At 31.5% G+C, this 18,017-nt stretch overlaps 1 protein-coding gene across 1 annotated transcript in view; it reads left to right on the top strand.

Annotated features, from left to right (window-relative positions):
- LOC134706073 (low-density lipoprotein receptor-related protein 2-like) overlaps positions 1–16,973 on the top strand; it is a 36,903-nt gene extending 19,930 nt beyond the window's left edge. The window contains exons 17-32 of the mRNA XM_063564783.1: positions 272–459; positions 1,165–1,281; positions 2,815–2,883; positions 4,038–4,181; positions 4,549–4,665; positions 5,732–5,845; positions 6,880–7,008; positions 7,511–7,671; positions 9,669–9,907; positions 10,667–10,861; positions 11,740–11,939; positions 12,558–12,671; positions 13,608–13,881; positions 14,332–14,475; positions 15,536–15,656; positions 16,475–16,973. Of these exons, the coding sequence (XP_063420853.1) occupies positions 272–459; positions 1,165–1,281; positions 2,815–2,883; positions 4,038–4,181; positions 4,549–4,665; positions 5,732–5,845; positions 6,880–7,008; positions 7,511–7,671; positions 9,669–9,907; positions 10,667–10,861; positions 11,740–11,939; positions 12,558–12,671; positions 13,608–13,881; positions 14,332–14,475; positions 15,536–15,656; positions 16,475–16,624 (2,476 nt within the window). The 3' untranslated portion in view covers positions 16,625–16,973. The remainder of the gene's footprint in view (positions 1–271; positions 460–1,164; positions 1,282–2,814; positions 2,884–4,037; positions 4,182–4,548; positions 4,666–5,731; positions 5,846–6,879; positions 7,009–7,510; positions 7,672–9,668; positions 9,908–10,666; positions 10,862–11,739; positions 11,940–12,557; positions 12,672–13,607; positions 13,882–14,331; positions 14,476–15,535; positions 15,657–16,474) is intronic.
- Positions 16,974–18,017: the final 1,044 nt, after the last annotated feature.

Raw genomic sequence — 18,017 nt, 5'->3', positions numbered from 1 at the left:
CTGACAAAACCATTGGTTTAAAATTTTTGATTTTTTTATAATTTTGATAAAGGGTCAAGGTAATACTTAGACAAAATTTTATGAAAATTAAATGAGCCAAATTAATTTTAGTGAAAGTGTTGGGTACCACCTTAAAAGTGTTTAAATTTTTCTAGTTCATCCCCTCTTTCTTATGAATTTCCAGAAATGTACCAATAACAATTAAATCTTCAGGTGGAGGCATTTAGTAAGACACATCTAATTAATAATACATACACATTTCATCTGACAGAGGAACACCCGGAGAGAACCCAAAGTTTTTAGCAGTTTATATGGACACTGTGTACTGGGTTGACTCTGATAAAAAGGTTGTCATGTCTGTACAAACTGATGGTAGAAACAGATTAGAATCACAAGTTCTGTCAAAGTTAGCTGTACCAAATGAAATAATAGTGGTTCCTTCCTCAAGTAGTTTGTCGAGTAAGATATATTGTAAAAGATGAAATTAAAAATGCAAATACAGTTCTTGTGTAGCTCACTAAATGTTCAAAGATATGTTTTTCTTAAACTTGTGAATGACTTCTGAGTTGGGGTACTTTCAGATTTCAATATAAAAACTAAGGGTCACACTTTTTGTATTTTCTGTAAAATACATTTAAATTTACAAAATCACAGTAAATATTGAATATGGGTTGGGTTAAATAAGGGAAATTAATTTTCTTAATAGAATAATTATTGAATGATATGATTGGTTTAAACCAAGAGAGCATTGGTTATATAAATACTTTCAAAATATCAAATAAAATAAGGGGTCACAGACCTTATTTTCTAGAAATTAATATAATTATCTGCCCTTGATTTTAAAATGATTTTTTTTTCTGAGTACACTTTTAAAAAGACACTTAATTTTTTGATAGCTTGATATTTTGATTTCAAATTTTTGATGTTTATGTTGTAATATTAAATGTTATTCAGTGAAATTTTTAAAACCAAAAATGTATTTATGCAAAAAAGCGAGTAGAGATGCTCAGAAAATTTTATTAATGATATCTAAATCTGTCATTCTTCAACCTGGTCTATTTTGATTTGAATTAAATAATTGAAAAATGTTTTCAAACTGTTATTAAGAAAAAAGTAAGTGTTGCTGACATGTTACAAAAACTAAAGAACTAATTTATTTTTCAGATTTCTGCAGTAAGGAGAATGGTGAGTGTATGCACTTCTGTTTTGCCACTCCTAATGGAAGGTCCTGTAAATGTAAAGATGGCTGGACTCTAAACAGTGACAAGATATCATGTAATGGTATGTTTATTGTCAAAATTAGCTCACCTGGTACAAAGTTTCACTCTAGACAGTAGCCAGATATCATGTTATGGTATGTTTATTATCAAAATTAGCTCACCTGGTACAAAGTTTCACTCTAGACAGTGACAAGATATCATGTTATGGTATGTTTATTATCAAAAGGTGCTCACCTGGTGCAAAGTTTCACTCTAGACAGTGACAAGATATCATGTTATGGTATGTTTATTATCAAAAGTTGCTCACCTGGTGCAAAGTTTCACTCTAGACAGTGACAAGATATCATGTTATGGTATGTTTATTATCAAAAGTTGCTCACCTGGTGCAAAGTTTCACTCTAGACAGTGACAAGATATCATGTTATGGTATGTTTCTTATCAAAAGTTGCTCACCTGGTGCAAAGTTTCACTCTAGACAGTGACAAGATATCATGTTATGGTATGTTTATTATCAAAAGGTGCTCACCTGGTGCAAAGTTTCACTCTAGACAGTGACAAGATATCATGTTATGGTATGTTTATTATCAAAAGTTGCTCACCTGGTGCAAAGTTTCACTCTAGACAGTGACAAGATATCATGTTATGGTATGTTTATTATCAAAAGTTGCTCACCTGGTGCAAAGTTTCACTCTAGACAGTGACAAGATATCATGTTATGGTATGTTTCTTATCAAAAGTTGCTCACCTGGTGCAAAGTTTCACTCTAGACAGTGACAAGATATCATGTTATGGTATGTTTATTATCAAAAGGTGCTCACCTGGTACAAAGTTTCACTCTAGACAGTGACAAGACATCATGTAATGGTATGTTTCTTATTAAAACTAGCTCACCTGGCACAAAGTTTCACTCGACAGTGATAAGACATCATGTAATGATATGATTATTATCAAAATAAGCCTACCTGGTACAAAGTTGCAATGTTATGGATATCCCTGTGTTGTTTTATTTTTAAATATTATTCATCATGTCCTCTCCAAATGTAAAGAAAGTTAGAAGGAACAATATATGTAATAACTTTTTACACCCTAAATGTGGGACCTATAAAGCAATTAGCTTATCCGTCGTTTGGTCATGTGTGAGCACTTAGTCTAAGGTCTGTCCGATATCTAATTCCTATTGGCTGGTATTTTGGAATTTTTCAATTTGCTGCATGAACTTTAAGGTAAATGTCTTTTACACTTTTCTCAGAAACTACTCAACATACTCAATTTATATTTGGTCAGTTGCTTAATATGATTAGTTGCAATGTTAATGTGTATGTGCCTATGAGATTTGTCAGACACCTATTTCCTGTATTTCAATACTTAAAACTACAAGTAGGGGTTATAATGATAAGCAAGGCAACTAGTGCCTTTTTTTTAATTAATCTATTTTTCTGATCAAATAAATGAACTGTCAGATGCAATTTGCAATTTTGATTAAATTATTTTATTTAAAAGTTTAGTTTCTATAGATTTTTTTCTACTAGAAATTGAGCTACCAATGAAATTGTTTTCATACTGAATCCTCTAATAATGAAATATTGTTTTGTAGAAAATAAATGTAACCAAGATACGTGTGACAGAATTGTTACCATGACAACTGAAAAAGTGCCTTCTGAAGGTGTGTATTGCAATATCATATACAGTTAACTCCCATTGTCTCGAACTCGGTTGACTCGAAATTTCGGATGAGTCGAAGTTTTCATGTGGTCCGGAACTTTATTACATACAAAAGTATGTAATTCGACTCCTGATGAGTTGAAATTTTGGTTGAGTAGAACTCAATTTACGGTCTCAAGGTTAACAAAAGCATTCAAAATTCATTTTTTGTCTCCAACTAATACACATATGTCAAAACATGACCTCCGGGATTTAAATGGATTGAAGAGTTAATCTGACTATACATGTGTAATTAAATTTCCAGTCACTGACCACTGTATTGTTTTATGACATGCTATTTCCATTAGTGTTTACCTAAGATCATCTTTTATAGAATTTTTATAAATAATTAGTGATACATTGCTAATGTTGCTAAAGGTATTTAAAATGTTTACAAAACAATTAATTTGTGATTTACACTATTAAATGAACTTGGGTGTGTATAAAGTGAGGATTATGGCTTCCGTTGATGATCACCTAAAAACTACTCAAACCGCGTCTTTAATCTTGTTATATTTTCTTTTGAAAAGAAAGAGTGAGATGAAACAAAATGACCTGAATAACAAAACTATCGATTGGAAATTACTCTCTTGGAAAAGCCATGGGATTTTTTTTTTAATTGAAACAATTGAATAAGTAAAAATAATGTCATTATAATAATAAAAGACTGTGACATAAAAAAAACATTGATCTGATACTAGAATATTGATTCCCTTGCCTTTTTCACCCGGATTTATTTTAGCTTTACCAAAATAAGCAAGAGTTGTGTCCCTTAGATTGTCCAACTTCTGGTGTTTGTTTAAGTCGAACTACTTGTATCTCGAAAATATTTCTCTGGTCCGGCTGACTTCGACATAACGAGAGTCGACTGTATAATCATTGATTTATTTGTTTTTCAACTGCTTGTACATACTTAAAAAAGAATGTAGGCCTGTCTCATGAAAAAGCACGTTACTTTCTCTTCACACTAACAAAAACCTTGCACAGAATCATTGAGGTATAATTCTTTACCGGTTTCTCAGATGTGCTTCAAACTTAGCTATTGGGTAAAACATTTTTGACCTTGTGATTGTGAAAGTACAAAGCCTTTTGATTAAAATGTACTTATTTATTTAGCTGCCAAGATCTGTGGAGGTTTTGTTTGTAAAGATGGAAATTGTATTGGGAAGGAGTTTGTGTGTGATGGTAATCCTGATTGCTATGACAAATCCGATGAATTAAAATGTAACCATGAAAACATAGGTCAAGGGCCACCTGAAGGTCAGTATAATGTCGCATATATATATTTTTCAGATGTCATAATCTGTGCTGAATGTGCATGTGCACAAGTTTTATACATTTTTTCAATTCATTTCTTACCTTACATTTAAATTGAAAAAGATTTATTCGTGTATGAACAAAACATTAAACTTTTCAAATATTTGTATCTAAAATTAAGAATTGCATGCCTCATTTTATCTGTAATTTAATTCAATGTATTCTCAATTCTCTTTAAAAAAAAGAATTTTATGAAAATGTTAATTTTACCACAGAAGCAAATGTCCTTCCCACTTCACTGTAATTATTTAATTCATATATCCAACTTGATTATTAACAACACATTTTTATTAATAATTTGATTTTACAGAAAGTTGTGGTCCAGATGGATACTACAGATGTGGTTCAGGAGAGTGTATACCATTACACAGTGTATGTGATGGGATATTATTATGTTCAGATGGGTCAGATGAAGGGAAGCTGTGTGGTAAGTATGTTTGGCCTCTGAGTGGGTTAGTGGTTTCTACAGATGTGGTTCAGGAGAGTGTATACCTTTACACAGTGTATGTGATGGGATATTGTTATGTTCTGATGGGTCAGATGAAGGGAAGCTGTGTGGTAAGTATATTTGGCCTCTGAGTGGGTTAGTGGTTTCTATAGATGTAGTCCAGGAGAGTGTATACCTTTACACAGTGTATGTGATGGGAGATGGGATATTGTTATGTTCTGATGGGTCAGATGAAGGGAAGCTGTGTAGTAAGTATGTTTGACCCCTGAGTAGGTTAGTGGTTTCTACAGATGTAGTTCAGGAGAGTGTATACCATTACACAGTGTATGTGATGGGATATTGTTATGTTCTGATGGGTCAGATGAAGGGAAGTTGTGTGGTTAGTATGTTTGGCCTCTGATTGAGTAGTTCTACTTAGGGGTGCTGGAAATGGGTGATGCTCATTGTGATTCAAAAGGGGAAAAGGGGGGGGTTATACCAGTATGTTATTGAAAAATATAATTTATACAATCAATACCCATGAGTCCGTTATTGGTCATGACCTTAATTCAAGATCAAATGTGGTAGTTATGGTGAAGTAAATTTGGTCGGTCAAGGTTACACCCATAATAACTGAAATAATTTGGGCCACTTCATAATTTATTTTCACATAAATGAATGTTCTAATTGCTTTTGCTTATTTAATTGCTGAACTTTATGCATTATCTGTACTAATTAACAACATGTAGGTTTGAAGATTAAAACAAAAAGACTGTTTGTAACGGTTTAATTGTTTTCATAGTTTTATAAAAATGTTACACAATTGATTTGTGCCTGTAAATGTTCTCATTGTTTACTGTTTTTGCATTTAAAGCATCATACTAATAAACAAGGTCTACCTTCATAAGGTATAATAAGAGCTTTTTTAAGATCGATACAATCTTATGTCCATATCTGTTGCTTCATTATGGTTTTGATATTATTTTACTGAAATATGAAGACATTTTGAAACATCATATTAATTCTTATCTGTTCTATACAAGTAACTACTAATTTCCATTTTCAGCCAGTGCATGTAAAGATTCAGTCTGTAGGCAAGGTTGCTATGCTACCCCTACTGGTCCTGTTTGTTACTGTGACTCTGGGTACCAGTTGACACACAACAATGTCACTTGTGTAGGTATGCATCATCAAACAATTATAGATATATTCCATAATAATTAGACTTGACATTCATGAATGAAATACAGATTCTGCCACTGTACAACTCATTGATAATTGACATGTATTCTTCAATGGTGCACAATTATGCATGTCTTTATTTATGACTCTTTAAATATCAATTAGGCATGAGTCTATGTAAACATCTGTTTTCTGATCTAGTACAAGAGAGTTGAAGAGACATGTATGTTTAAAAAGAATCATGTGAAAATATTACCCGTCTATGTTAATACAGCAGAGTAACACAAAATCTGACAAAAAATGAACAGCAATAGACTTTATGGTCAGACTTGAAAAGGTTGATACTTTACATTAAAGTGAGGGCTAGAGTTTATTTTATACATCTATGTTTTCAGTTCAAAATCAAGAAGCTTAATAGATAGAACTTACAACTTAGTAATTTGCTATGTTACTTGTTTTTTTGGCACTTAAACCATAGAAAAACTGCTTTAAATACTTTAAAAAGTTAAACGTATTTGAATAATATATTATAATAGATAGTCTTTGTTTTATTATAGTGTTATAATTAGACCTTATGAAATAAATTGATTGATTGTTGGTTGCTTGAAGAACAGTGGTAAGCATTTTATGTATGTTCATGGTGAGAACAAATTAACAATAAATACAATAAGTAGGTCTGTCAAGGTATATTTGTTCCGCCTAACAGAAGATCCAATGGAAACTTTGTTATAAACATGGTCATAATATCTATTCCTGTTGGAACAAATATTCTATACTATTTATTCCGTTAGGAACATATGCTGTAATATTAATTCCGTTAGGAACATATACTGTGGAAGTAATATTCCAGAATTTTTTTTCTTTTGGAACTTATATTATAAAGGAACTTCTATTCCGTGACAGGTCCTGTAATTAATAGATGCTATCCAGGATGAAGGTCAGGGAAATTTTGACTGCCACTGGAAAATTCTTGAAATTATGAACAGAAAGAAGTTGAATAATCTTTCTTATACAAATTTTTTTACAAAACAGATATGAATGAGTGTGATGTACAAAATGGAGGTTGTAGCCAGTTCTGCTTCAATAAAAATGGCAGCCATGTTTGTTCCTGTGTAAATGGTTACAGATCAAGTGATAATGGAAGACTCTGTACTGCAAATAGTATGTTCATTTATAATTTTTATGCCAAAAGTGATCTGTCGTAATTATAGTACTATTCTAACATGCATTCACAGAAGAAAATACAGATTACTGTACATTTTTGCACAAATAAATGATTTGATCTTAAAAGTCTGAACTGTTTTTTCTCCTGTTTTTGTACTATGAATTTCACTTTATGAAGAAGAAAAAAAGGAAGAGTATTTAATAAGTAACTGAAAAGTCATACACCAATGGTACTGTAGATTATCATAATTATAATCTTAAGTTGAAAATGTTCATCTTGTAGGGATAAAAACTTTGTTGATCTGATTACACTAAAAAGATAGGTACTTTATATTATTTAGTAATCACATATTTACCATGAAATCAGGCGTTAGAAGAAGTGAATAATTTCTTTCATTCCATAGATCTTCTGCATGTATTAAATAATTTCTTTCATTCCATAGATCTTCTGCATGTATTATCATTCCACATTTATAAAATATAAATGTAATGCTTGTAGATTTACAGCCAAGTTTTATGATTGGGACATTAAGAGATGGTGTAATTGTATTAGATGATCATGGGCAGAAAATCGACACTGACCGTACTAAAGATTTTGACAAGATTACTACATTGGATGTTAACATGCATACAGGAGATGGATATTTCTATTCAAGCAAGGTATAGATATATGTATAAATTCTATTCAAGCAAGGTATAGATATATGTATAAATTCTATTCAAGCAAGGTATAGATATATGTATAAATTCTATTCAAGCAAGGTATAGATATATGTATAAATTCTATTCAAGCAAGGTATAGATATATGTATAAATTCTATTCAAGCAAGGTATAGATATATGTATAAATTCTATTCAAGCAAGGTATAGATATATGTATAAATTCTATTCAAGCAAGGTATAGATATATGTATAAATTCTATTCAAGCAAGGTATAGATATATGTATAAATTCTATTCAAGCAAGGTAAAGATATATGTATAAATTAAGAGATTGTTCAATTGAACTTCAAGATAAAGGATACCATAGTTTTAGTTAAGTCTATCTCATATCTTGACTTACTTCTGGATATAGACATTGCAGATCACTTGAGAAAATATGACCAAAAAATGGTGAAATAAGCTTTCCTATTGTAAAGTTTACATTCTTATATTGTAATATTTCTTCATCATGTTCAGGTCTGCAGTTATCATTCTGTGTAATAACTTACAAACACTTGAATTTTGGAATGTTGTTTCTTGCAACAAAATGTAGATCAAGATTAGTTCTGATGATTTTCTCTTATGCAATTCAGGAGTTATAGCCCTTGTTTGCTTTAACAATGACACTACTAAAGTGAGAAAAGTGTTGAGTATTTTTATTAAATTTTTTTTTTTTTAATTTCCAACCAGAATGCAAACCAATGATTTTGTAATTTCAGTGTTTTGTGACATATGGTCCAATTTCTATAATCCATGTCTGACCGGTATATAAATTATTTAGAATGTTTGATCTTCAATGCTCTGTAACTTTGTCCTTTATTTAGCCTTTTAACTTTTTTTATGCCAGCCTCACTAGTGAGTTGATTTGATTTGATTTTAGGTGTTTTAATGACATATTTAAGCACCGCATTTAGGCTATTTAGTGGCGGCCAGGTTTTATTGATGGAGGAAGCCAGAGTGCCCAGAGAAAGCCACAGACCTTCGATAGGAAAACTGACAATCCTAGTCAATTAAGATTGGAGTTGAGTGAACCTGCATGAGCGGGGTTCGAACTCACAACCTCAGTGTTGACTGGCTAATGACAACAGTAGTAACTACTTAGACCACTCGGCCACCGAGGCCCTTCTCACTAATGAGTCTTTAGTAGACAAACTGCTGGTCTGTCATACTAAATTATAAGACTGCCATCTTGAATGAATTCTATTTTTTGTGCTGTAAATTACTGGTTTTCATGGGAGATAACTCTATTAAGATTAGTGGATACATTAGATTTTGGACTTATAAGATCAATACAGCGGGTTGCGGAGGGTATAATGTTTTTGACCCGTCTGTCCGTCCTTCTGTCCGTCAGTCTGTCCGTCGTACCGTCCGTCAGTCCGTCTTTCCGTCCGTCAGTCCTGTTTCTTGTCATTGCAACTCCTCTCAAACCACACAACAGAATTTCACGAAACCTTTTCAGATAATAAGGACATACTATTTAGTTGTGCATATCGACAGGAAATTGCGATTCAATTTTTTTTTCTAGGAGTTACACCCCTTTGAACTTATTTACTTTAATGTACTACTGCAACAGTTTGTCATCGCAACTCCTCTCAAACCACACAACAGAATTTCACGAAACCTTTTCAGATAATAAGGACATACTATGTAGTTGTGCATATAGACTGGAAATTGCTATTCAGTTTTTTTTCTAGGAGTATTTCATGAAATTTTGTAGATAATAAGGACATACTATGCATGTAGATGTGCATATTGACAGGAAATTATTATTCAATATTTTTCTTATACAATTTTTTTTCCTTACACCTATTTAATTTCTCCAATGACAATGTGGGGACGTTTGGTATGTGAGCGTGCTCACTAAGGCTCTTTAATTTGTAAATTAAAAATGATAGAATAAAAGAGTCCAACATTCATTTAAAGTGAGGATAAAACATTCTTTATGTTGTTTTGCAGGGAATACATCTTTATTCTTTGAAGAAAAGGGGGATGATTAAAACCAGGGGGATTAAAACCATCAGTAAAAGACTAGAGTATGTCAGCAGTATAGCTTTTGATTGGATAGGAGAAAACCTGTATGTCTCTGATGAAACAAAGAAACACTTATTGGTGTGTAGTGTGAAGGCTGTGCCACTACAGTGTAGAACAGTGCTGTATGAGGAGGTTGATAGTGTGGCTTTGTATCCAGATAAAGGGTTAGTTATAAGGCATATCTCCAGTCAAGTAGGAGTAGGTGTTTGAACACCCTCCCCCCCTTTTTTTTTTGACAATCAATTCTTTGGATATACCTTATCACTATTTGTCCACCATTACCGGACATTACAAAGTTCCTGTAAAATTTTGACATCATAATACAGTTTATCTGACGTCACAAGGGAAAAGTGATTGTTGTATATCATCAATAGTTCAAAGCGATGCATATTCAACTGGTACAGATTATCAATTAGCAAAAAGGTGTATGAGGACATTTCTCCAGGGTTTGAACCTGCCTTTTAAAAATAACTGGATGCCCTCCTAATTATGATTTTGTATCCAGGTATAAAAGAGAAAATATGAGAAATCTTCCTGCAAAACCATATACTGACCATATATTCTCAAATGTTGAAAAAAAAACAATTGGCTGCCTTGTACAGATGAACAGTATTTATAAGTCACTGCTTATTATTATTGTAAAATCATTGAACTGGCAAAGGTCTAAAAAAAATTGTGAGAATAAGTTCACAACAATTCCAAGTCTTAAAGATAAATATGTTTGGATCACAGTATAATGAACTAATCAGGCAAATGATTGAACCAGCAGTATATGAAACAGCCGGAAAATGTTTGACATATTTACCCATACTGTGTTACACCTTTTTCTTCAAAAACTCACAATCCCTCTTTTATTAGTTTTCATGAATGATAAAGCAGATTCAACTGTTTTATTAATAACCTGTTTTATTTTTTTCTTCCAGAATAATGTTCATAGCTAGCATTAAAAAGAAGCAGATTTTGAAGCTATGTATGAGTGGTACACATCATCATGTGATCATAGACAGAGATCTGAGCATGCCCACTGACATTGCAGTAGATATGCCAGCCAATCGTATCTACTGGATAGATAAAATTCTTGGCAGAGTGGAATCAGCTACTTTGAATGGCGAAGATCGGTGAGTTCTTGTGTTACCCACTGACCTTAAAAAAGAAAATAGTGTGGCAAGCCTTTCTAGGCACTAAAGAGTAAAGTAAAAATCAAATGTGAAGTGGACTTGCTCAAGAATGATATTTAGATAGATTTGGGATGAATAATTAATTTAAAAGGAGACTTGGTTTTTATGTCGTTGAGACAACAACCAAAAACTTCTGAATGTGCAAAACAAAATCTATAGAGAGCCGTGGTGTAGTGGTTAGTGCATCGGACTACTAACACAAAGGTTCCTGGTTCGATTCCCGTTTGGGATGAAAATTTCAGGAACTCAATTTTCGGCTCTCCCTTGACACCATCTGCGAGTATGGTCTTGAGGAAACGATGATAGTCCGTCGGAAAGGGACGATAAATGGCTGACCCGTGTTAAGAGAGAGCCACATCTCTTGCACGTTAAAGACACCCTGGTAGATTTCGAAAAAGAGTAGGCTAATGCCGCTACAAGGCAGCACTCGCACCCGCAAAGTGGAAAGGGATTAATATAAGTTACAAAACTTGTTTCCAATCCACTATGAATAAATATGTTTAAACTAAAATCTATAAAGTCAATTCATGGTTTTTAACTATAAACAGATGCATTATTTAACAATATTAAAAAAATATACAGGTACCAGAAAAAAAATTGTTTCTTAGGAATTAAACAGAAATTTAACCAATCATTAAGAACTGTAACTGTGTCTTCAGTCCATTTTGATCCTCTGCACAAGGTCAGATTCAGTATAATTGTTATATTTTACTTGAATTATTAAACTAAAAGGCGATTTAGTGCATTCATCAAAAACTTTATAATATATCAAACCATGATCATCAGTGAAGGCAGTGTTTTATTATTTTATTTTGTAGGTATATAGTAATAGAAGAACTTTCTAAATATCATTTTACTGCATTGGATGTGTTTGAAAATGATGTTTACGTAACAGATCAGAAATCAGGTTCATTATTCAAGATGAGCAAATTTGGAGGAACCAACCCAGAAGTTGTACTGAATGGAATTAATATGCCATCTTGTATCAGAGTTATCCACCCTTTGTTACAGAAGCATGGTAAATTGATTTCTTTTTAAACACTGACATAATTATAATGGCAGCAATAAATCAAAATCCCCACATTTGATGAACAGTTAATAAAAGTTGCAAAGGGAAGAGGATTCTAAGAGCTTTAATCAAATATTACAAGTTGAAGGAACGACAATACCCTGTCCAAATGAAAACAACATTTTATAAAACACTATTTGATTAACCAATTTGAGCAAAGTCATTTTGCAAAACACTATTTGATTAACCAATTTGAGCAAAGTCATTTTACATTCATTACCATGTTGAAGGTCTTCCTTCATTAATCAGCCAATAGATACCTTTCAAGTTAGATGCATTTCTGTCAAAAACTTTTAGTGAACATTATTCATGCGTTTAGGGACATCGGCACTTCGGTCACATGTTGAGCAGGTGGATGGAAAACTATGATGCTATATTGAATGAAATATTCATCAAATTGAATTCTCAAAATTGGCAATCAGCACTGCTGTCATTAAAGGCAATTAGACAGACTAATTAACTCAATAGTATTTCAGCCTTTTCTTACGTGTAAAAGAGAAACACAAAGAATTATTTACATTTGTTTCAGATTTTCAGACTATATATTCAATGTATATTTCTTTCCAGATAAGAATGTTTGCCAGCCTTTGCATTGTTCACAGCTATGTTTGTTGACGGTTGATGGAGCAGAATGCTCCTGTTTTGATGGTTATCTGTTACATAACAAGACACAATGTATAGGTATTTATTGGAGAAAAGGTGTTTGTTAATGTGTCACTCAAATATACTCAAAACATGGTTAAAACAATTAAAGAACATATGAAAAATGAGAAGATGTGGTATGATTGCTAATGAAAAAACCCTCCAGGAGACCAATTGACATAAAAGTAAACAAATATAAATCAGTACAGCCTTCAAAAATGAGCAAACTCAATATGGCAGTCAGCCTTTTAAAAAGGCCCAGAAAATAACAAATTTTAAACAATTCAAATGAGAAAATGCATGACCAATATATCATGTACTTGATTAAGATGAGAAATGAGTGTATTTTATTTCTTTGTGCATAATAACATATGTCCAATTCCTTAAAGTTTGTGATTAAAGTATTAGTAATGATACGACACATAGAACTTAACAGCAGACAATAACATGAACACATGATCTTATGTTTTATGATTTGGTTCATTTCAAATTATAATTCGTGGTTTATCACTAATATTAGAGTTAAATTAGCAAGCACATATCTACAGATACCAGTTAATAGAATTATATGATGGCTAAGCTATTTATATCAAAAAATCTTTTGTATTTGCTGAAATTTTAAACAAAAAATAATATATTAAAATTATCTTGATTATATTTGAATGTATTTGTATCTACACTTAATTAACACAGTGTTTGGTTTTTACTTGTCAAATATTTCATAATAACATACTTTTATTATTCATGGGATACCAGTTTTTTTTCACTGATGTACATTATCCTTGAAGTGAACTGTTTAACAAAGTCCAATTTTCTAAATATGAAAAGAAGATGTAGCATAACCACATAATGAAATTTTCCATATTTTCCTTTAATCCATGAAGATGAATGTATCCACAGTATATGTTGAAGCCTTATTACTTTCTATTGTACACATATGATTTAACTTTCAACACATTGGTTTTGTTTTCATAGATATAAGAGAAAAATCTGTTCCAAACATTACTCCTAAAGGGGAGATAATTCAGCTTGTTGGATCATCAACAAAGCAACCAACAACACCACCTGTCTTAGTGTCAACTGTAAGGGGAGATAAACCAACCAAAATACCCGGAGATGATTCTTCAGATGATAATAAGATCGTTCCAACAGAGATTAGGAATGATAATAGCACAGATGGTCAGCAATGCTATTTACCATGTCATAATGATGGTCATTGCTTCTATAATAAACTTGAACCCAGGTGTATGTAAGTATATCACAAAAAGGTTTATAGCCAATAGGCATTTTTAAAAATGTTCAGTAATTTTCTGAAGTTGTCATATCTGAAATAAAGATTTGTTATGCATATAACTTTTACAAACAGTGTTTGTTTATTTGTTTGACTTTTCAATAAAAAAAAAGACTGTTTGGATTGTTTGAAAATATAACATAACCTCAAAGTACAATGATAGAGAAAAAATCAATAATCATAAATCAAAATTTAACAAGGATGTAAATTAGGTCCATAGAAATTATAATTCTTTAAAAAAAAACAAATGAAAAATTTAACAATCATAATTTAGTTAAAAAATACTTTTCAGTTTTGTGAAATACTGCTTGAAAAGGGTTAATAAAAGCTCTTAGTAAAAAAGTAGGTATAAAACATCAAATATATTATTTTTTTCTTTGAAACTTTTATTTTTTTGACATTATTCAGTTGTGAGCATGGCTACAATGGTAAACTATGTGAGATAGAAGTCAACAGTAATCACCAGTCTTATACCTGGGTTCTAGGAGTAGTAATTGTTGTACTGTCACTAGTCATGGCTGCTCTTTATATTTATTTCATCAAATATAAGAGGTAAGATTTTAAGGTGGTATGGGAGTCTAAAATAAAAATTAGAATTTGTTCATACTTTACCAAAACGTAGTACAAAATGTATCTATTGATATATGTTGAAAAAAATTTAACAAAAATGATAGGTCACCGTTCATTTTCTCAAGCTACAGGACGCGACAAAATGACACATTTTGAATGGATTATACAGGGAAAAAACACCATTTTGTTATTAGAAACTAAACAAAATGATAGAATTGTTAAATACTTAAGGAAAAGATAGCTTTCAGACAATGCTTTGAGAATATTAAAAGAAAAGATAGGGTCACAGTACGTTTTTTCTGGCTCAAATACAAAATAAGAAAATTCCATGTAGAATCCTTCAGAAAATGCACTGTTTTAAAGTTGCTTCCCCTTAAAATGCCAATTTAAAAATAAATTAAAACAACCAAAAATAATAAACATTTGCAAAGATATTTAATAATTACAAGTTATATTCTTATAAATTGGGTCTTTTAAATGAACATTCACATTTACAATCTTCATTTCTGCATAAAATTTTGCTAACTTGATAGAAAATCTGGACCTTTATTTCGATGTATTTTACAATGCAAGTTGGAGGAAGACACCAAACAACTTTAAAGGTTTTATTTGATTAACTTATGTTCCTGAAAATTAAAATAAATGTTGCTGAAATGAATTTGGTATTGCTCCAAGTGAGTAATGATAATATTGGATGAAAACTTTCAGTAAAACAGCTTCGGTGAACTTAGTAATACAAACCTTTTTCAATTATTTTGAAAAAAAAGCTATTGGTTTACATTTGTCATTTTGGGCTTTTTATTGCTGACTATGCAGTGTGGGCTTTCCTCATTGTTGAAGGCAGTATAGTGACCTACAGTTGTTAATTTCTGTATAATTTGGTTTCTTGTGAAGAGTTGTCTCATTGGCAATCATACCACATCTTTTTTATTTAGGCGAAACCTATTACATCCCATTTTGCCAAATAATAAATACATTGCAAAAATTTCTGAAATTAAAATACATGCTATTTCTGACATGTTCCACCATTGTATTGTTGTAGGGATGGCTACCATTACATTCCATGTAGAAAGAAGCCAGACGACAGTGAGGAGGGTTTGGTTACAGAGATGACGTACCATCCGACCATATTTGGTAATGGGGTCTTCCAAGATATGGATGATGTAAGTTAAAATTAGGTATGAAATGTATTTATCCCTCTGTCTCTCAGACAATAAGTCAAACGATGTTTTTTATTCGTTTCCAAGGAAGTTTTTAGACACAACGTTCTATCTGTTGTCTTATTGCCAACTTCATATTTTTTATTTTGGTAAAATAAATTATTGAAGAATTTATTTTTTTTTAAAAGTAAGTTTGTCTAAATGATAAAAATTATCACTCGTTGTTATAGTAACACTGTTATTGATTGTAATAAGTTAATATATGATAATTATAAACAATATCATTGACTAAAATATTTTTAGAACTGCCTACTTTTAGGTGATGCTTAGGCATTTTGCTGTGCAGTAAATTTGATTTCTATGGATTTTTTTTTTTAATTTCTTGTATGTGCATTCCTGGCTACTATTATTTAAATTGATCATGTGAGCCAAATAAGATAAAAATTAACTTTATGCAAATGAATTTCAATACATCTGTTGTCCAATTTAGGGTTTATGTTAGTAAAACATCTCTATGCAATGTCTGTAAGTGTTTGAAAAATGTGTTGTAATAAAAACCCTACAAAACTGACCAAAACTAATCTATCATTTCAAACTGGACCGTTTCAAAACCAATCAATGTCTCACTGTGACTTGAGATGAAGAACAGCTATTCCTGTGGTTTTTGTATGTTTTTTGTTGTGCATTTACTGATTTTGTGTCATGTAATGGATCCCCATATCCTTTGTTTTTCTTTTATACATGTATATGTGCACATGCACTAGCTTGATTTCTATCCTGTATCATGATTCTGAAGTTATATACTACTTCTTATTTTACAGATAAATTACCCTCCAGATTTTACTGACTCTGTCCTCAACTTATCCTGTCAGTCAGTGGACTCAGCTTTTGTCAGTAAACATGAGGAAACAGACAGTGAAGCATCACGGAGTCCAGATAGTACAGGTCGCTACAGTTATGTACAGATATAAAATGGATTACTGAAAATTCATCTTTTATTGGTGTCTGCCCCTTGAATGGGAATTGTTTAACCCTTGTCAGATTGATCGTCCAGTTTTAACTAAGACTATTTTGTGTGAAGGGACTTGTATATACACTGAAATTTTAGAACTAGCTTGATCGATTGATTGACATATAGTGGCACCACTATACCACCTCTGTTAGCCTAATACAAGAATGAATTGATTAATAATAGATTATCTTTCCCTTGTGATATTGACTATCAAATAGATAAATTTATATATTATAAATATTTTATCTTGGTATTTTGCTTTTGTTATTTTTCTGAAAACACTTTGGTGCAAATTGAATATTTATTGTAAAATTATTTGAAGATATTTATATTTTTATAAACTTATTAATATTTAGGTATATTTTTTGTTACAATATTAAATCTGCTCACTATAGAATTATGTTTTGATACAAGATTTGTTATAAGTTATTTACAGTTGTTTGTACTTTTTTATTTGCTGTTGTCCATTTTGCACAATAAAACTGAAAACAATGATGGTGTTAAAGTGATTATTCCCTTTGTTGGTCCCATAATTATATCTCACTTCCCATATTTTTACAATAACTGACTGGTTTACTTTGTAACATGATTTTGATTAAGATCATTTTAAAAAGTTCTTGTTAATTCCTTAACACATTATATTTATGTGGCCTAAGCATTTCAGGAATATTTCACCAAAAATGTTCTCACATAGGTACAAGACAAGTGACAAACCGGAAATAAGAAATGTCAATGAGACGGCAACCCATTCAAAACAAAAGTTTACCAATAAACAACTAGGTGCTGGATTTTCACTCTGTGTTGAAGACCTATAGGTGTCCTTCAGCTGTGTTCTGCTCTTTGGTCATGACGTTGTCTTTTTGACTCATTTCCCATTTCCATTCTCAATTTTATTGACTAGCAAGCAACAATTGAATGACAAAAATCCAAACAATACTGTAAAAGAATAACTTTTTGTGAGGGATTTAATTTCGTTTATTTTGTGGAAAGAATTTTAAATCCCAAAGAAATCTGATATAGAGACAAGACCATAAAATGTTGACCCACGAAAATTAATGTTTCAATAGTAGTTAGAGCTCTGAATCAATGGACTAAGAAGTCTCAACAAGTTGTCAATGAATTCTGTAAAGAAGATTAACCTGACAACACATGAACCAAAGGCAAAATTCATTACTTGGCATTATCAAGTGGCAAAATTCATTACTTGGCATTATCAAGTGGCAAAATTCATTACTTGGCATTATCAAGTGGCAAAATTCATTACTTGGCATTATTAAGTGGCAAAATTCATTACTTGGCATTATCAAGTGGCAAAATTCATTACTTGGCATTATCAAGTGGCAAAATTCATT

The sequence above is a fragment of the Mytilus trossulus genome, chromosome 2, assembly GCF_036588685.1.
Source record: "Mytilus trossulus isolate FHL-02 chromosome 2, PNRI_Mtr1.1.1.hap1, whole genome shotgun sequence".
NCBI classification, from domain to species: Eukaryota; Metazoa; Mollusca; class Bivalvia; order Mytilida; family Mytilidae; genus Mytilus; species Mytilus trossulus.
Note: the sequence above shows the minus strand (reverse complement) of the source record. Positions and strands in the feature narration are given on the sequence as shown.